Raw genomic sequence first — 21718 nt, 5'->3', positions numbered from 1 at the left:
AAATAGATTATCTTCTCAGAAACCTAGACGACACAGGCATCACTATGCTGTAGCCCCAAGATGACAGCTGGGGAACAAAAATTACTCCATGCGAATAACTATCAGGTTCTAGAATGCCACCTAGAAAGGACACAACCTAAGAACTTTTTCTAATTCTTCAGGCATCGCTAAGTTAAAAATAACATTTTTTTTCTTCCTGGTGATCTTTACAAATGAACAGGACTTACACAAAAGCATATTACTTGATTAAATGCATAGGTCCAGAAATGAAATCTACGTTTAGAAAATTTCACTCTGAATTCTAAACATCAAAGTAGAAATGAAGGTGTCTAAGTCCTGAAATAATCTGCTCCCCATTTATGTAATGTTCACTTCACCTCTATTCTGTACACGGGAGAATCACGGACACCAATGTCCTCTCAGGTGTCCAAGCTAAAACTAGAAATTTGCCCAGACTTCCCTCTCTCTTTTGCCCATACCCTCAATGTGAACTCTAAAACATGTCTCGCAATCATGTCTCTCCTCCCCCTGCACACAACAGTGAAACTCGCCACCTCCCACCTCGGCTACCCGTAAGAGCATTGGCAAGTCTTACAGTGAAAACAGTCCTAGAGAGAAAGCTAGAAAATCTGGACCCCAGTCCGAGCTCCTCAAGAGCACTGCAACCACTCTCAAGGCCCAACTCTCAGGGATGCCATCGCCAGCAAAACTGAAAGAACAGCCCTGTGTGCTGTTAGGAAAATTTAACCCAATAACCTGTGAGAGTTTATGTGAAAATGGGAAGTTCTAAACAGATATATAAAAGTGAGGGAGTGGCGTGGGGTATCATACGGTAGTCACCACCAGCACTAATAAAAAATATTCTTTATTCAAAGCTCAATGCAATGAGCTATGACAAGGTGAAACACTCCTTTCTATAGTCAGTCAAATGTATAAGACAGCGTTATAATCTTTGGGATACTTAGACTAATAATATTATAAAAATTTAAGTGTTGCCACAGTCCTGCCAAAAATAAGGTATATGATACACTGGAATTACACAGAAAATTGTTAAAAAATAAATTTTATTGACAAACCATAAAGATCTTCATTTTCTTAAAATATTTAATTTACTTGAGAGAGACAGAGTGAGAGCAAGCATGGGGGGAGGGGCAGAGAGAGAGGGAAAGAGAAAACGGCAAGCAGACTCCCTGCTGAACATGGAGCCCGACATGGGGCTCAATCCCACAACCCTGAGATCATGACCTGAGCCAAAATCAAGAGTCAGATGCTTACCCAACTGAGCCACTCAGGCACCCCAATGATCTTTAAATAATAATTTGGAAATACATTCAATCATTATATCTCAGCCTGTCTTCCACCTCTGAAACCAACTGTGGCCCTCTGCCCACAGGCCCGGTACTGACTGCTACACACAGTTAAGACTAAAAGAAGCAAAGCACCAGATAAAGGAAAAGGAAAATGACTAATTTCTTTCCATTTTCAACTTTCACTTTCAATTTCAAAGAGATTTTTTTTTTCCCCCTCAGTGGCTTAGAAATCAATCCCTATTGTCTGTATGTTAACCTTGATTTAAAAATATAACTTTCGGCCTCAAGAATGATGACTTTTCAATTGTCTAGGCAACTGGGCCATTCTTCAACGAACACACCAGTAATGTCATTCTCTCTTGTATAGAAAAACTGAACAAAAACTAATGTGTAGGGGGGGAAAAAAATCAATCTAATCGATTCATGTCACCATGTAGCAGGATGAGTGAGAAAAAGTTATGTTTTTAGAAAGAAGTATTAACAAATTGGAAAATAAATTTCAAAATTACATACCGGACCATACTGCCAGCCAAGTTCAATTTTATTCATAACCCAGAGTTCATGGATATTCTCTGCCAGTTTTTCTCTTATTCTCTCTAGGTGAGGAGGCAACACGATCTAAAATAATAAAGAAAACACACATCAGAAGCAAATGCAATAAAACCACGCCAATTGTCCTCACTGTGAACTGAAACAAGTAAAACCACTGTAAACCATGAAGATGTTAATCACATAACTAGATTCCAACCCTTCTAACATAGTTATAAAAATATAACAAGGTATATCTGAAAATTGTTGAGGTAATTTGAGGATGTTTTAGTGGGACGAGTGAATTCATGAACAAAAGTGGGGAAGAATGAAGACAGGGGTATTGGTGGGGACAAGTCACCACTAAGAACAACTGCTTCATGGATGTGGGATGTAAGCATCAGGGCGGGCATCACTTAAAAAGAGACATCACCTCAAGTTTCCGCAGCTAAACTGGCCATTACACACAGGCCAGAACGAAGGCAATTCAGTGACCAAAGGATGACCCACTGGCTCTCCGAGCCTGTAAATATTTGCAGTGATTTGTCTTTGCCTGGATCTGCTCTGTTCCTTCTAGTGGTTTCCAAGAATAAGCTTCTAAGGAAAACAATCTTTACGTGTTCTCATTCAAAGACGTTTAATGACCTCTTCATAAAGAACACGAATGGTTCTCAGGGTAAGGGGTTGGTTGTTGCTGTTTGGCGAGGCACTTAGGTGTCACCCCACAGCCAGTCCCTCCACAGACAGCAGGTGACTGCCTACAACGTTTCACTGATGAGACAGTTTCCTGAGGGAGCAGGCTATCACTGCTCCCTTTCCCCACAACGCTGGAGACTATCTGTGTCGTGAGAAATCCTCCATGTGCTCCTACTGCATAATCCAATTGTCCCTTCCAGTCCATTTCTAGCCTCCTGATCGTGTTTACTACTGAAATTTGGTAGCATCACACATATCCTGCCATCTTGCAGCAAGGAACAACATGCTGAATTTCAGCCATGGACAAAGCTTGCTTCTTTCACTCAATAATATAAAAGGCCAGCATGACAAGGCAGAAAACAGGATTCGGGAGCTAAATAAGGATTTGCTCAACAACCGAACCTTCTGAGTTAGCCCGGTGTTAACTCCATGTTAGACTTTGGAGGCAATCTCTTGGATTTTCAAAAACTTTGCATAACTGACCTTACTAAAGTTACGTCAGCATCAAGATAAAGCAATTATTTATTTAATTCACTGTCATTGTCCAGATGCGTTCACATCTATGAGACAGAAAAGAATAAGGACTCACACTTCCCGGGTGCCTATTTGCGAAGTATTGTGCTAATCTGTTATTTATGAACTCTGTCCAGCATACTCTTGGCAACCCAAATGACAAGGAGAGGGACTTCCTCAGGGTCCCCAAGTAAACAACTGACCCCAGGAGCTCTGACTCCAGAGCCCAGGATCTCAATCTCTACTTAAGATAAAGGTCAGTTAACACTCAAAGTTACAGTGTATCTGGATGGTTGAAGAAATAAACTTCATGCCCACCATATACAAAAAGTGCACCCTTGAAAAAGCATGCATTACCTCCAGTTGTGACCCACATTAGTGCATCGTGAAATCCATGTAATGGCTTGAGATCACTCTTTAAAACTACAGAATAGAATCTGAATACCAAATAGGTGAGTGGATCTGATAAAGGTAAGCATTACTTTAGGAGACTTTCTTTGATTCTGCATATAAACTGTGGGGTTGGCAGATGTGTTCCTGTGGGCTGCGGTTAAGAGTGTCCACCGAAAGCCACTGCACATCAGAACAACAGCACAAGAGGACAACGGTACAAACGGCCACCATTACAGGTGCTCTGGGTACCTGGCTGGTATCCACAGGGATGGGCGTGAAGGCGGCCTGCGTCAGGGAGACTGTGGGCCCCAGGAGGTCCCGTGTGTAAGTCCTTTCTTGCTTGTACTCTCGACTGTGCTCCACTTTCAACTTTTCTTTTGGCAGAACGGCTTCATAACAAGGAGCGTACCCAGGTGGCGGGAGGAATTTAAATTCTCCGTGTCTCCCCCCAAGCAGAAAGCGTACCCTACAAAGGATGCATGTCAGGGTCAGGTATAGCTCTGGTGTATGGAAAGCTCCCTAACCAACAAAACACATGGAATAAATGATTAGTACAAAACTAATTTTATCAGAAGCCACACCTTCCCCCGAGGACCATCATAGTGGGGGCACCTTGGAGTCTAAGGGCCTCTAAGCACAAAAGGTAAAGCACGGTGAGAGGAAAAGCTGATTACATTACATTGATGGATCCGAGAAAACTTATCACTCACTGGAGAATTTGCAAAAGCACGTGCATCATACTATAGGAGAAATATCTGTGCACGGTAATTGGTCATTTAATGTCTCCAGGGGCCCAAGGAATCATCAGAGAAAGAGGAGACATTATCTAAACATCTAGATACTTAAAATTACAGGACTGCATGAGGTTTGATAAAAAAAAGTAACAGTCACTTCCCACTGTCCAACTTCCCAGGGAAATTCCTTAAAGGGAACTCAAATAATATTTGCTTTGTGGAAGAAAGTCACCTTATTCCTTCTTTGATGACAAAAAAACAAAAAATGAGAAACAAACAAAAAAACAAAACTGTACTAAAATCTTTCATACATCAAAGACCTTTAATTAAAATAATTTAAAACAAGTTCCATTGAACAACACTTTTTGAAACACAGCTAAACAATACTGATTCCACAGGCCCTCAGCTTCCAAAAATAAAACCAAATTTTCATTTTCCTTGCAATTCTTTTTCTAATTTGTGGTTCACTTCCAGGCCAAAAATAATCACAATAATTATAAAACAAATAAAATAAAAAAGCAAAGGGCTAAAAATGAAGAAAACAAAGGTTTTGAAACACTCCAGAAGGTTATAGAAAGAAATGTAATTTGTATAAACACACCAGAAAAGGTCATTGGTGCATGGGTACATAGTATTTCATGCTTTTTCTGTCCCCTCTTCAATATGGTGCTTCTATAACCATGACTTATTCATATGAATAGGAAGAATACCCAGAGTGACTCGATGGTCAGTCATAATAAGGAGCCACTCTTGTGAGGGAGCCACACACACACATTAACAGGTGACAGGGTAGCACCTTATCACAACAGACCATCGCTTGTTCTCTTTGTAGAACTCCAAAGAATTATCATTTATCTCTTTCCATGTGGTAACAGCAAGACAGCAACAAGTTAGAGGAAACCATCTTGACCCAACTGATCACAGCAGACAATTTACAAGCACAACACATAGCGGATAACACAGAGAGAATGAACAACAACAACAACAAAATCCATTTAGTTTCTGTAGAAATGGGGGTTTGGAGTGGGGTGGGGAAATATGAGATGAGAAAAGGAAAATTAATGAAACATAAGGAAATAAGTGGTATTTTCTTATGCAATGTTGTTTATTTCCCCTTATTAAAAAAACAAGTAAACTTCAATGGGCTTGAACTATTTCAGGACATGGATTCGGGGTAGGGTTAGCAAACTTCCCCGTCTAAATGGTAGGACAGGTGGACAAAGCATTTGGCCTCCCAAGACGCCTCTCTTGGGTGAATCTTACCTCTTCCTCCAAGGAACAAGAAAAATGCCCTGGGGACAGACCGGTGCCCAGGAGCAGGCAGAAGGTTAGCGGAGTGTGGGGCATGGCAGTGCAGTGTCTTCTGTGAAAGTAGGAGAAGTCAGAAGGGACACAAACCAAAACACATAGAAATACTAACTTTATTCCTGCAGAGAAACTAACAACTGGAAAGAAGAGGCCATCAATGTTGAAATTCTCAAACATTCCTTGAACAGGTTGTCCGTTGATTCGGAATGAGATGCTAGGGGCACTCAGATCTAGACAGCAACTGATGACGTCATCCGTTCTCAGCAGATGCTGGTTTGGTGAGCTTACAGTACGAGCAATGCAGCCTATAGAGGAGAAACAGTAAGGACGGTGATTTCTTTTCCTCACAGAATCATCTTCCGAGGCAAAGATTTGAGTGGTACTGACAAATCAATGCACAATACTGGAAGAGAATAAATTTTGAATGCAAATTAATACTACATGTTAAATCCTTTGTCCAAAAACTGTTGCTTTCCCCCTCCCCCGGGGCCATGCTGCTCTCTTTATTGTAAATTGGACCTTCTGATATGCAGAGAAACCTCTGCTTGGAGCAGGACGGCATCTGATGCACAAATCAGCTTAAGCTGAGAACAGAATGATGTCAGAGAGAAATCTCCAGGGAGAGACTTGAGTTCCAACAGATGCTTTACCACCTCCTACTTGTATGACCATCAGCAAATTACATAATCTCTCTAAACCTTGACTTCTTGGAAGCCAAATGCCATCACCTTGCAGAGTTGTTATGATGATTAAACTAATGGTTTAAAAGAACACAGCGTCTCAGACATAGCAGGGCTCGCATGTCAGGACCCTTTCCAAACATTCAGTCCCTTTTGTTTTATAAAATAAAAATAACAGGGATAAGGAAAGCAGAAAATGTGTTCATTCGTGCATTGTTTGCTGAGACGCAAACGCATGCCAACTGATTTGTTTTACAGTTTATTTCACACAAGATCTTGGTTGGCTTCCTGAGAACAGCAGGATACGAGTTGAGGCGTGACAATGATTATTTGATAAATGTCATTTCTTGCCCCGGCCAACCTGTGGCCTACGCTCATTTTTGATTATGTCAAAACTCCTTTGCTAATTAGTCTCTGTGGACACACTGAAAGACATGAAGGTAAGGCTCTCTCAAACACATGCTCACAAATGCATACAAAATTTCTCAATTTGAGCAAAGGCAAAGATGGATTTCATGATACAAGATTCGCATTTTTGTAAGACCTTTTCAAAATTTCCAGCATGCCAAACTTTTTACCAACAGCATATCTGAAATGCCAGCGGTAGAGCATATCTACTTTTTAAAATGTGTCAATGTTTTATTTTACCAGTATTCAAATCGGTAAGCAATAAATTCATTATCAAGTAGTACTCCTAAAATTCCCCGAGTGTAATAAAGATGGCTCTTGAAAAAAATCATATAAAAGCAATGCAACTCACAAAAAAAGGTTAACACCCTTGTTTAGCTCAAGATCAATAGCTAATAAAAGAGTTAATTATACAGATATCTATATACACCAAATATATTGGTCTGTCTGAGGAATATTATTATGCTATTGCTAAGGACTAAAAACCACCACGACACACTCTCTTGTGATGCCGGAAACAAGCAGGTAAGACGGAAGGATCACTACTGAACAACCTCAGGTCTATAATTTCAATGGCACTCACACCACTGAATCCACTCAGAAGCATTTTCAGGTGACATTTATGCAAACCTATCACACCCGATGACAACTACATTCCCGTTCTCTGCATTAGCCACAAAGACAGTAGCAGTCTGATTTATCACTCTTGGACTAGAAATTTCTACCCATCTTTCTCTTCTACTGTTCTAGGACATTCCTCCACACTTCCATATTTAAATGCTCCCAAAGCACCAAGATTTCTCATACTTTTGGCCGTCCCTTACAAACATCTGGAACTTGGATGCCCAAAAATCCAGTTCTGCCTTCCCAGAGGGGAGAATGTAACAACACGGTGTATAGTTGAAATTGGAAAGAGTAAGTGAAGACAAAGCTCAACACTTTTGCTCATGAGCCTAATTCTCGTTCGAAAAAACGTCAGCATCCTTAAATTACAGCAAGTTAAGTGGTAAAGAATGTGCTCTACACCAGAAGTCACAGATCTGAATTCTACTTTAATAAAAAGAAAAAGAACAGGAGAATGACCCCAAGAAAATTAATCCGAATTACTAGGACTCTGACCTTGGTAAATCAGTCAGAAGCCAAATGATTCAGCTTTGTCTTTGTTGACTATGAATCTAAAACTAGGAAGCATTTAATATGGCCAATGTCAAAGAAATTACTGCCTGTCCTCTCTTCCAATATTTTTATGGTTTCGGGTCTCACATTTAGGTATTTAATCCATTTTGAATTTATTTTGTGTATGGTAAAAGAAAGTGGTCCAGTTTCATTCTTTTCCATGTTGCTGTCCAATTTTCCCAACACTATCTGTTGAAAAGACTGTCTTTTTCCCATTAAGTATTTTTTCCTGCTTTGTTGAAGATTAATTGACCATATAATTGTGTGTTTATTTCTGGTTTTTTGTTTTATTCCATGCTATTGATCTGATCTATGTGTCTATTTTTGTGTCAGCACCATACTGTCTTGATGACTATAGCTTTGTAATGTCACTTGAAGTTCAGAACTGTGATACCTCCAGCTTCACTTTACTTTTTTCAAAATTGTTTTGACAATATGGAGACTTTTCTGGTTCCATGTAAATTTTCAGGATTTTTTTGTTCTAGTGCTGTTGGCATTTCCTAAGAATTGTATTAAATAGGTAGCTTGTTTTGGATAGTACAGACATTTTAACAATATTTGCTCCTCCAATCCATGAACATGGAATGTCTTTCCATTTCTTCATGTCATCTTCAGTTTCTTTCACCAGCATTTTATAGTTTCCAGAGTACAGGTCTTTCACCTCTTTGGTTACGTTTATTCCCAAGTATGTTATAGTTCTGGTGCTGCTGTACATGGGAGTGTTTTATTACTCTTTCTGATGCTTCATTATTGGTGTATAGAAATGCAACAGATTTCTGCACATCGATTTTGATTCCTGCTACTTTATTGAATTCCTGCGTCAGTTCTGGCAGCTTTTTGGGGGAGTCTTTCAAGTTTTCTATATATAGTATCATGTCAACTGCAAACAGGGAAAGTTTTACTTCTTTCTTACCAAAAAATTTGGATGTCACTTATTTCTTTTTGTTGTGTGACTGAATAACCCCAGTAGCTTGAGAGACCACACATCTCAACTATAGGCAAGGCATGGTACATACTTTCTTGCCATTAAAAAGAAAAAAAAAAAAGAAAAAAAAAAAGAAGAAAAAGTTGAATTTTTTCCTGATAGAAAGTTTCAAGTGATTTTTCTCCTGAATTCCCCAACCTATCCTCCTCTCTGAGATATATTCACAGATCCACTGAAAATTTTGTTGTTATTCTTACTGTTTTCTTTAACAGATACCCTATAATAAAAAGTGTAATGCATACAGGTTAACTCTGTGAGTGCTGGGTTCTCTTTGTGAGTTGAAAGAAAAAGCTTCAAAGCTTGCAAAAATGAAAATGAAGTGGCATTGTGTGGCTAAAACATTTAGAAGCAATTCCGCATTATTTTATCAGAGTACTCTTCCCCACCCACTCCCCATCTCTGTGTAATGGGAAATGGGAAAACAAGTTAACATGTTTCCTTCATTTACCTGAGTAGCCAGGGCACTTGGAGCCATTGTAGGAGTAAAGAGAGAAGAGAGTAAAATCTGCAGCGTGAGAATTCACATGTATTATAAACAAGACATTACCTCTACTTTCTGTTTGTTGGACCTTCTGATGTTAGTGCTCTTTGCCTTCTTTCTGTCAGTAGGAAAAGTGTCCTGTGGGAACAGGCTTTCTGACCTGCCTGGTCAGAACAGCACGGTGTGTAAGACACGCCACCCTCCTACCTGGGCCCCAACCACAGGCCCCCGGGGCTAGATGAAACATCCAAAATGAAGCCCCATCTCTTCCTGACTACTGAATATAGGCACTGAATAAAGGAGAAATTCAGTAAATACTCAGGATAAAATACAACGACACGAAATGTTTCTATCTCTAAACCCGTTACTGTAAACTCTTAGATTTAATACAATTTTTTTTAAATGTTCATAAGCTACCATTCCTCTAAAACATTGATAAATATCACTTGTGCCCCCGAGGAGACAGATTTCAGCTTTTTATATGTAAAAATACACATATCTCCCATATTTTGTCTATGATTACTATGTTCCAAAATAGGAGACCAGTATTCTAAATGCAGCTTTATGAGCCTAAGCACATGTCTGCAGAATTCACATGAATTGCAGTTTCTTAGAAACAGCTACATCATTAAGAATTGAACTTTTGAATGGAGCCAACTAAAATGTACCTTCTAATAGAAAAAAGGATGCAATTTTTTTTACCTATCACTCATTCTTATTATGCACTCACTATCAAAGTTCAGGCTGACGGCTGGTGAAATGAAATATAAGCTTTTTAAAAAACAGTTCCACACAAAGTGTCACATCTGATTATTACTGACACCTCACAATATGCGTCACAAATGACCAATTCCCAATATTACGTTTTCTATGAGGAGATGAGACTCTATCTATTTCTTCCAATTATTTTCCAGGATCTATTTTTGGTGGAAGCTACACCTTCACACACACCTGTTAAAGTAAGTAGGAAACACACAAATGTGGTGTGTTGTTTTCTTTCTTTTTTTTTTTTTTTGCAGTTGATTATGAATCAAGATGCCGTTTTTCACACATACTGTTCATCAACAATACAGTCTTTGAAAATGTACCATCATTGTAAGAGTTTTGTTTCTCCCCTAGTGAAATTCTGCTTTTTACTTAACATTCTCTCTCATCATTTCCGTGGTAAATTTCTGAAGAAAAAAACGCATTTGAATACACGCGGCATGGATGGCTTTCAGAAACCCAAGAGCAAGGGCAACAGATCTCCTTTGCGCACACAGAGGAAGACGTGGATGGTGCTGACCTGACCAGAGATGAAGGCCATCAAATCCGTAGGAGAAGAGGTCGTCTCCGACGCCGTTTCCACCCCACTCCTCACCGCCTCCTGGGTAGGGCGAGTACCCTTCGGTGGACGCCCAGCCCACCCGCAGGTGCGTAGCTTCGGCAGTCACGAACGGCTCCGTGTGGTCCACCATCAGCTCATAGTACCACTTCTTATACTGAGCGGACCCTTCACTGACGCCCAGAAAAATGTTGGGTCTCATGCTTCAAAGAAATAGGGAGAGCACATGAGCAACTCTGGATAAACCTCCTGTTGTGTTCATTTATGTCTATTTCGAACATTCATCCCGTTTCTCCAAAATGCAATATATTAAATCTATGTTTTCCTTCAGTACTGCAAAATTACTAAGTCACTGAGGCAGTAGGCAGGGATAGCCAGCCTACAGTTAACATTCAGTGATGGGTATCTGCTTTTTGGATTACCTGACAACGTCCCTCAGGGATCTAAGATTATTTTTTCTGAATTGCTTTTCAGCACATTTTATACCATTGATCATGTTTAAGGTGAAATACTCAGTGTAACAGGCCTGTAGAATTCATGCAGTTATTATTAATTTGGGAGATGCAGACATTTTCCTAACTAAGCCATGGGTCAGGCAAGGTACAAGCTGAAAAGCCATGTAATTGGCAAAGGAACCAGGGGGATAAGCACCGTTGTTGTTCTCAATGCCTCTCCGAGGGCAGAAGACTTTCTAGGTAGTTGTATTTAGTTCTGTTTCTAAGAGACTTAGACCCTATGTTAAATGCTCAGGATTAGTGAAGGTCTCAGGAAATATCAGTCAACAACAGCACATATGCTATACAAAGAGCCACTCAAGAAGTCTTAAATAATCAACCCTGTTTAAAAAAAAAAAAAAAAGAAAGAAAGAAAGAAAAGAAAAGAAAAAAACACAATATAGAAATACACACCAAACCCTACATTTTTGTTTAAAACAGGGTAAGGCAGTGATTACTTTCTGGACAGCTCTTAGATATAGTATAACAAAATTATTACTATCAAGCAAAATATTTTCTTACTTGAAAGCTGTATCATTATTTTTATTATACTATTTGGTATAAGGAAGGCAGCCATGGCTTGGTATTTAAGGGCTCAGTCTTTGGCACTAGACTTGAGTTCTATTTACAAACCAACATTTTAATCTATAAAGTGTGTATATTAGTACCTAGTTGGACTAGTTGAACCCAGTGCAAACACAGTGGAGGATACATGGAAAGCATAGAGGATAGTGACTGACACACAGTGCTGAAGGAACATCTGATACCTTGGAAGGTACATCTAACGAAATGTAGTTTTATTATATTTTTTAATGGAATTTATTATATCTTAGACATTCCAATTCAGCTTTTTTTTTTATTATATATAGTAGCCACTTTGAAGTTGGCATTGAAGGGTAACATTTTTACTCATCTTCTAAGAAAGCACAAAACATAATTACATATAACTGTAAGCCTGGAGAATTGTCAGCCTGTTCCTGAGATGTCAGGGATAAGCCAGCCTCCCAGGATGTGACTAGGGAAGCTTACGGTCTTGTGATAAATGCATATTCTGCTCGGTTCACCTACTGTTATTATTACCCCATCCAACTGACAGGACAACTACACTATTCCTTGGGCTAGTACGTAAACTATCCGAATAAAACAAGCAGACCTCTGGATGCTTTAACGACAGAGCTAGAACGTGAATTCCTTGTTAGGCCACCTGTTTGGTGACCGTGTCTGTCTGAGTCTACCTGCTGACATGGTTCACAAGACGTGTCTGCAACAGTAGATCTCTTCCTGGCAGCAGATTATCACAGATGAGATGCTGGTTGGAACGGACCGCTACTCCATGGCAGACACAGAGAGAACACAAGACGTCCAGAACCTGAAGAGAAAAAGCACTTCCAGCCGACTAATTCCCTTATTCAGATTTGAGTATCCCAGCATGTCTCGTGAATGTGAACACGCTCCCTCTGACCCAGCCACGTGAACACGACAGCCACGAGGTCACGTATCTTCTAAGTTTCTCTTAAATGCGAGCTGAGAACTGCTCGGTGTCTCAATGGTGCTACAAATAAGCACTAAACAGCAATACATGATTATAATTAAGGAACAAGAAATACGCCACAGCTGACACACCTTTTAAAAGTTACCTTATTTTAAAAATACATTTAATATTATTCCAGAATTCATCCATGGCAATAAATTCGTTCCCTTACCTTGTGGTTTCTCCCATGCTTGTCTAAAAGGGAGATTATGGATTTAATGTGTCCTTCCTTAATAATATTTAGAGCTTCTGGACTTTCTACTAACACACAGTGTAAAACTTCAAGAATACCTAAAGATAAAGAAAAAAAATATGATTAAAGGGTCTGTGATGATCAGTGCCTTTCCTTCTCTCTAGGTGTTCCTTCAGATCAACATGTAATTAGTATGGGCTCAATGTGTTTGTCACAGGGCACTGGGTGAGAGGGGACAAGTGATGTTTGTGACGGGACTGATAACTAGAGATGATGAAGTAGTTGAGTGAGGAACAGGCAGTGTTAGCAGAGTAAGCAGGTACCTCTGCCTGGGAAGGTATGAAAGAACCTCAGAGAACACATTCATGACCATTTTCCTGACAGGAAAGTTAGGGTGGTATGAGGTTGAGTGAAGTCTTGAATGGAATGCATACCTGTGGTGCTTGGCGTATAGGGCAAGTAGGGGACAAGACAGGTAGGTAGTAGGTTAGGACCAGCTTATGAAGCTTCTCAGCTTGAGAGTATAACCTTATAACAATGCTTCCTAACCCACAAAGATCATCACATTCTTGTGGAGGTAAATGGTAGACAATGTTTTAGTTTACAAACAAGAGAAATATAGAAAATACTACAAAATTACATAAAAATATACAACATACAAAACCTGATTAAGAATGGGGGTATTTTTTTTTTTTCAAAGATTTTATTTACTTATTTGAGAGGGAGAGAGAGCACACACACAAGCAGGGGAAGAAGCAGGCAGAGGGAGAAGGAAAAGCAGACTTCCCACTGACAAGGGAGCCCAGTGCAGGGCTCCATCCCAGGACCCTGAGATCATGACCTGAGCTGAAGGCAGACACTTAACTGACTGAGCTACCCAGGTCCCCCACAAACGGGGGTATTTTAAAGTATTAACTATCCAAGAAGATAAAAGGGAATATACCCTTTCTTTTATTAGAGCTTAAGAGAGATAAGAGAAAATAGTTTTCATTATCAAAATTTTTAGTGTGAACTTGGAAAGCTGAATATATATACATATGTATTCACTGTTTCTGAGAAAGTTTGCTCTGTCACTAATGAAAGCACAGACAACTTGTAGCAATTAAATAGAACATTCAGAAAATGGGATCTCTGAGAGCTACAAAGTATCATGAAGGGTCACAGGGAAATCCACAGAAAGGTCTGTACATCTGCAATGGAGTGTTCACTTTCTTGGAAAAGTGCTCAGGTTTACAAATGGCAGAATACAGAAGTTAACGGTAGACTATGGCTGCCACAATCTATGCTTGATCCAAATCCCAATCCATTATAGGACAGGGGCCACTTATGTTAATTTCTTTACTGATGACTTATTTTGGTGAAGTATGATATGAATGTACATGCAATTAAAAAAAATACCCAAAAAGATGAGTCAATTTTTGGTGTAGCTCAAAATCAACTGCTGTGCTAAAAATCCAAGACAGCAGGGGCACCTGCGTGGCTCAGCGGGTTAAAGCCTCTGCCTTCGGCTCAGGTCATGATCCCAGGGTCCTGGAATCAAGCCCCGCATCGGGCTCTCTGCTCAGCAGGGAGCCTGCTTCCTCCTCTCTCTCTGCCTGCCTCTCTGCCTACTTGCAATCTCTGCAAATGAATAAATAAAATCTTTAAAAAAAAATCCAAGACAGCAGAAAATAATACAACAGGCTAATGGATAAAGATGTTTATATAAGGGTACTTAAATTGAATCCTTCTGCTATTAAAAATGGAGTAATAAACACATTCATTCTTAGCTAAAATAAACTAAACTCATAGAAAAGGAAAAGAATTTTTAATAGATTACTCATATTTTATCCTGATGTCTTTGTTTTCTTCCTGTTACCTATGACTGCAGAACACAAATACAGCTGCCTGTGTTTGTAAATGAAAATTATACTACGTATCATCCATACTCATTTGTTCACATTTCATCTGTGGTTGCCTTTGCATCAAAGAGGCAGAGCTGAGTGGTTGCAACAATAGAGCCCTATGGTCTACAGAACATAAGACCTTTACTATCTGGTCTTTTACAGAAAAAGTTCACCAATCTCTACTTGTAGGGTTAATATAATCATTAAGACAAAAGACCAAGAAGTAGAAGACCACAAGAAAAATAAATTCTCTTTGTAAATAAATATACACAAAAATCAATAGCATTCAAAAGCTAGAATATACCAGAAATGATTTAAGACAGGACCGTGAAAATGAATAGCAGAGATCACAAAACGCAAGAATGGCAATATGCACTATGAAAATAAATCTGATTTTTCCTGTATTCAGCTTACTTTAATAAAAGGCTTCCAGAGTTTGGGACTTAACATTAAAACATTTTTTTTTAATGCTGCTACATCAGATGCAATGAATAAACATTTAGTTGAAAAGCACTGACTGACTCTAAGTCTGATGGTAAAAAGTCAGAGAAAGCTATTTTTATTATCAAGTGTTGGGATAAACAGCAAATAAACTTTTATTTCTTGTGTGTGGTTAGAAATTCCTAAAAGAAAACAAACTGGAAATACCAAAAGACTAATTTAAAAAAAAAATAAAGACTAGCTAGACTGACTATATTAAATGCATATGTAAATTATACCAATATATGCCCTCTGGTGAAAAAAGAAAGAGGTACAGGGCTTAAAAAATATTACAATGGCTACATTTAACTAAAGATGATTTGACAATTAAATTCTAAATGCACTGAATAAGACCCAGAAATGGGAATAGTGCCTAACACTATTGCCAGATTCTCAAGAGATACATGTAAACCTTGGCAGATCATAACAGTATTACCAGAATGATTTATGAACATAAAGTAAATATTCAAAAACACATACACACACACAAACTAATAAGACAGAACAAGATCTTATAATTTGTATACACAACCTGATTTGTAAGTTTTAATAAATTTACAGAAATTTTGGTGGAAATCTTAATAACATGAAGAACACATAATGTAGAATATAAACTTTCATGAGTAGATGCACGACTGGATATATATTATGTTTGCAACTATGTAAAATATATTTATATGTATAAAACATGTACTTCAAAAAACACCAGGAGTTAGTATGCCAGAATGTTGGTGCTGGTTATTGCTTGATTAGTACATCTTCCTTCCAATACTTGATGAATTCCAGGAAATGTGTACACATTACTTTTACAGTAAGAAATATTTTTAGAAAGGACAACAAAATAGGAAGTGAGATCTATTTCCATTTTTTTTTTTAAATTTCTTTGCTTTAGGGAGAGAAAGCGTACAGGTGAGCTGGGGGAGGGGCAGAGGGAGACAGTGAGAGTCTCCTGAAGCAGACTTTGCACTGAGCGTGGAACCCAACGCAGGCCTGGGTCCCAGGATCCTGAGATCATGACAAAGCAGCAGCCGCTCAACGGAGTGGGCCACCCAGGCATCACAACTAAAGCACACATTGAATTGACGTCACTCTGTGCTTAAAAGCTCCCATGGCTTTCAGGGACATCCAAGTTCAAAGTCCATTCCCCAGAGCATGGGACATCAGCTCCTTGACTGATGATGCAACCTAACCCACCTTAGCTCCCACCAACTCCTTTGACAAAGAACGGGTAGTGTATACTTTTACTTCAAAGTACATGTTATAAATACACTTAGGAGCTAATGCATTTACAACACACTGATACATTTATTAAATGCCTAACAGGCACTGTTCTAGGCATCGGGACCATCAGCAATCAAGGCCTGCCACAGCCCAGTGGGAGCTTGTCAGCTCTGTCCCACCTTCCATGTTTTGCACATAGTATTCTTAGACTGAAATACACTTCCCTCTTTAGAAACTTCAGAATCTGAATCAGTCTGCAAAGGCAGAAAGTCATCTCATTTGGTGGCTTTTTACTGACACTCTAGAATGAATTATTCTTTCTTGGTAGTACTGATCACTTTGTGTTAAAATCCTTTATGCTCATTTCAATCTCCTATTAGAGAATGAGTCCTTAAAAGCAGAGATGTGTCAAATTCAGCACACTTGGGCCCAGGGAGGCCCATCTCATGTTTGCCAACTGAGTAAGTGAATGAATGTAAATGGACACTTTCAGTTTAAAACAACATAAATGAGAGTCATTACTGTGAAGAGTATATATATTAGCTACATCGGCATATTTTCTATCTGGAGATTTTAACATTAAGATACTTATTTTTTCTAAAGGTAGAGAAGAGGGGCGCCTGGGTGGCTCAGTGGGTCAAAGCCCTGCCTTCGGCTGAGGTCATGATCTCAGGGTCCTGGGATCGAGCCCTGCATCGGGCTCTCTGCTCAGCAGGGAGCCTGCTTCCCACCACCCCCCGCCCCGGCCTGCCTCTCTGCCTCCTTGTGATCTCTGTCAAATAAATAAATAAAATTAAAAAAAAAAAAAAAAAAAAGGTAGAGAAGACATGATAGAACACGGATAGAGAATTTATATTTCGTAGTTCCAGTATTTCCTCACTGAATTACAGGAATTTCTGTAGACTTTAGTCTGTGGGGGTCATGCACAAAATTCAAGAGTGATGGAATAAATCCTTTATATGTAAGATACATAAACTATTTATTTAGCTCTTTGCCTTGAAACTTTTATGGCTGTAACTTTCTGAATTATTTCTAGGGCTCATGACAAGAAAAATCTCTGAGGGTGTACAAAATGTCTGGAAATAACCTAATGGTATTGGAAACATCTAAGTGCTGTGGTGGGACGTGCCCTGGGCTGTCCAAGGTTGAGGGTTTACATGGAAAAACTGAAAGCAAGCCATAGAACAGAAGTCCTGGAAAGAATCTAGCCTAGGGATTCTGGCCCACACAAAAGCAGGCACAAGGTCACGGTGAGTCTTGCACGTTCAAGTGAAGTCAACAGAACCAGGCAGGGAGCCACTCAGGCATAGGTGGAGACAGCTGTAATTATTGTCTCAGGAAAACAAGGAAAACCAACGGACTTGGAAGACAATGCCAACATCCTCTCTCCAGAAATTGTTTTCTCACCTGCAATTACAAGTGTGTAGCAAAAATCAAACAAAAATTAAAATCATCTCAGAACACCGAGGTGTACGTGGGCTTAGACGGACCATGGTTCTCACTGCAAGAGGGTCACACGGGTGTTATTCAGCTTTGGAAAGGGACTCCATTCCTACATCTCTGTTCTGAGAGTGGGTAATGATCCTAGAAAATTCCTGATGGAGCACATGGCCTTAGCTGACAATTTCAACATGGAAGCCTCTTGGTCTAACTGGCAAGCGAACAGAAGGCTTCAACCCAGGGGCTAACTGGTATGAATCAGACTGTCCCCCAGTGACAGAAACACTGGAGTCTCAGCACAGAAAACACACAGAACTACCCTACCCACCTGCTGGGTCAGCAACAATCACAATTAGAGAAAGTGTGAACTCCAAATCACTCAAATCACAGGTTACGTGTCTACTTCTTCCCCTACCTAGGAGTTAAAATCCTTCTTAACCTTTCGGTCAGACGGGAAGCAAATGGAAATGAGGAAAGTTATATTTTTTGCCATGTGTAATTAATGTAAACAAAGGAACTTAAGTAAAAAGACTGGGAGAAAGGAACTGAGAAATAACATGACAACAAAGAACACAAAACACGCAGGCCTAGCTGTCTATATCATGGACTGTCATACTTTCAGAAAGGGGAATGACATCCTGGATATTTACTCGGCTTAAATGAGGAACTAGAATAGTAAGAGGTATTATCATTATCCTCTTGTCTTATGTAGTGGTTATAACCAGGGACATAAGTCAACAGGCCCCACGTGAGTCCTGGCAGATTTTAGGCAAGTTACTTAACTTCTCTGTGCTCCAGTGTCCCCATTTCTAAAATCAAATTCTAATAATGGTTCCCACCCCAAGGGGAGATGTTGTGAGGAATTAACACATATATAGCTTTTAGGAAAAGGCCTGAATCCAAGCAGTGCGATGTAAGCATCTGTTCTTATTTGATGGTTGTAACAAAATAATATAAATGACAAGTGAAATGAAATAAAAAAGGATCAACTGGGAAATCTGACAACTAGGCTTATTTTTATACAGAGATTAAAACTGTTAACATCAGAGAATGGTAGAGAAATGCTGAAGGACAACACTGATCGGAAGGAAAATCCAGGGAAGATATTTATTTATTTATTTAAATATTTTATTTATTTATTTGACAGAGAGAGAGAGATCACAAGTAGTCAGAGAGGCAGACAGAGAGAAAGGGGGGAAGCAGGCTCCCTGCTGAGCAGAGAGACCCATGCAGGGCTCGATCCCAGAACCCTGAGATCATGACCTGAGCCGAAGGCAGAGGCTTAACCCACTGAGCCACCCAGGCCCCCCAAGGGAAAATATTTATTGATCACTATGGAGAAAGGAAATTGAAGTTAGATATCAAAATAGTTAAATTAGTAAATCCAGGAGAAATTACACCAGAGTGTTAGAAATTGAGGGAAAGACAAAGAGACACAAGTAGGGCAACAGACAGAACTATAGGAAGCTCTACATTCTAGAGAGAACAGGATTGTTGAGCCAAAAATACCATGAAATGTTACACCAAGCAGACTTACTGGCTCATAAATGCTTAAAAAGACATAATGTGCTCCTTTGACAAGAACCCCTTCTCTCCCCATTAAAACAAACAAACATGCAAATGAAGTGGGCAGCAGTTAGAAAAAGCAGAAGAAAAGTCCAGCTAGCTCCATGTTGACAAAAAGGTCTGAGGTGTGTGGGAGGGATTTTTGGCTACACACCAAAGGGGAGGCCAAGAGAGAAAGAATCTGAGTTACATACAAATGCGTTAATTTGTTCCTGGGCCTGTGCATCAGAGAATGCTCTGTGGAGACACATCTCTGCTTTTTGTTCCACTAATCTGAATGGAACCGACATGGAGTGATAAACGATGGGTCGCATCCAAGTTGTCCTTCTTTGGTGGTGGGGCACGAATGTGGAACTTCTAGAAGTAGCGGAAACTTCTAGTTTGAGCTAGCGGAGGGCTGGTGGAGAGCCTGACCAAACAGCATTGGGCCCATCCAGAACAAACAGGAGGTGAAAACCCATCGCTATACAGCATAATTACAACACATCTTACCATTTAGAGAATTCTGCATGCCACAGACTGAAGCACTGAGGGAACCAGGAATGAATATCTGTGGTTTGTTCACAATGGGTATAAGTTTGAAGTCAAGGAAGTATTTGGGTTTCAGTGTGAGATAAACTGATGAATTTATTTTTTAACTTTTTTAAGCAGAAAGGGACAAAAGATAACAGAAGCAATGTACGTTTTGTTTCCTTTCTATAACACAGGGCTTACTTGTAAAATAAACACTAAGTAGGGTTTCCATATCACACCCAAACAGAGAGGAAAAGGGGACTAAATTGAAATCAATATTAAAATATAGAGAGGCTTTAGAGAAACAACCTCAAGAGGTAGGGGTTCGAGTCAAATGGGGGAACACATCATCACGTATCCTTCCATTTTTTTATAATGGTTTTGAGGCATGAGAAGAAAATAAGCTCATGAAATCTTGAGCTAACATAAAGTTGAGAAGAGAGAGAAAAAGTGACAAAGGTAAGATTAAAATATAACAAAATGTGACAGAATTAGGAACATTAATAAAATCAGAAGTTAGTGAAGATAAAGGTCTGTATTACATTTTTATTCATATACAGAGAGGTACGACATCATGAATGCATTAGCAAAATAAATAAAAAAGATGGACTTAGGGTATTTTATTGAAAGATGAGATGAACATGAGTCAAAAATTTCCTGGGCTACATTATCCAAAATAAATAAAATAAATAACACATAAAATAAGCAATGTAATTAGAGTGTAAGGAATAGTACACTCTAAGGCTGAACAGTATTCAGGCTTAACTAGGCTTCTGATGGTTTGCTGCTTTCAATTTAGGGAGTAGAATTTTATAAAAGACAAATTACAGGAGTAAAAGACAATTAAAAAAAGAAAATGTCGATCAAAGGCAGTTCATGATACAACAGTTAAATAATAATGTTAGAAATGTTATGCCAAATATTTATTTGTATAAATTGCCATATCTCAAAATCCACAGAGGACTAGGTGCCATACAAGATATTCTTATCTGGCTATTTACTCTTCGGTGATTTCTCCCCATTCACGTGTTCAATTATCTTTTTTTTTTTTTTTTTTAAGATTTTATTTATTTATTTGTCAGAGAGAGAGAGAGTGAGCACAGGCAGACAGAGGCAGAGGGAGAATCAGGCTCCCTGCTGAACAAGGAGCCAGATGTGGGACTTGATCCCAGGACGCTGGGACCATGACCTGAACCGAAGGCAGCCACTTAACCAACTGAGCCACCCAGGCATCCCTCAATTATCTTTTAATCCATAAAATGGGCCATTTGATGTGTTAGGTTCTGGGTATAAGTAAAATGAGGAGTGGAAATTGATATCATTCCTGCTTTTGTGACTTTACAGGCCGTATAAATTCAGTCCTAGCTCCATTACTTCCATTTGACCTTGAAAAGGTTACCCCTCTTGGCTTCTCAGCTTCCAAGTCTTCATTTGTAAAATGGAAATGATAATGCAACCTACCTTACAGAGTCCTGTAGGATCCAGTGAATACATAAGACATCTTAGCACAGTGCCCTAAATTCACTTAAGATTTCCCTGGCCCCACAATGTGCTCATTAATGTGCTCAGAAAAACAACAATGTGTGCCTCTCTGTGAAATATGAGAACTTATAAAAATGTTGGCAGATGCAACTAATTGCTGAAAAGGCCTTTAAACAAAATTTTCGAAGACCAATGCGTCTGAGTACTTTTAAGATGCATCTTTCAGGGCAAGAGAAACACAGATTAAGCAGCTCTCCAAAAAGATACTTAGCTCAAAGCAGCAAATATTTATTGAGAACTATTCTTTTGGGCAGGAATGTAAAATGATCACAGCATCTGACTGAGCTTTGAGTCAATTTTAAATGTTATCTTGAAA

At 39.2% G+C, this 21718-nt stretch overlaps 1 protein-coding gene across 1 annotated transcript in view; it reads right to left on the bottom strand.

Annotated features, from left to right (window-relative positions):
• LOC111144745 (ryanodine receptor 2) overlaps positions 1-21718 on the bottom strand; it is a 549385-nt gene that overhangs the window by 296834 nt on the left and 230833 nt on the right. Inside the window, 6 exon segments of the mRNA XM_022499183.1 lie at positions 1824-1928; positions 3690-3906; positions 5595-5787; positions 10498-10739; positions 12266-12399; positions 12734-12852. Coding sequence (XP_022354891.1) covers positions 1824-1928; positions 3690-3906; positions 5595-5787; positions 10498-10739; positions 12266-12399; positions 12734-12852 — 1010 coding nt within the window.

Source organism: Enhydra lutris, unplaced genomic scaffold, assembly GCF_002288905.1.
Source record: "Enhydra lutris kenyoni isolate GAN:26980312 unplaced genomic scaffold, ASM228890v2 scaffoldscaffold12, whole genome shotgun sequence".
In the NCBI taxonomy this organism is placed as follows: Eukaryota; Metazoa; Chordata; class Mammalia; order Carnivora; family Mustelidae; genus Enhydra; species Enhydra lutris.
The sequence above is the reverse complement of the archived record's forward strand: the minus strand, read 5'-3'. Positions and strand labels throughout refer to the sequence as shown.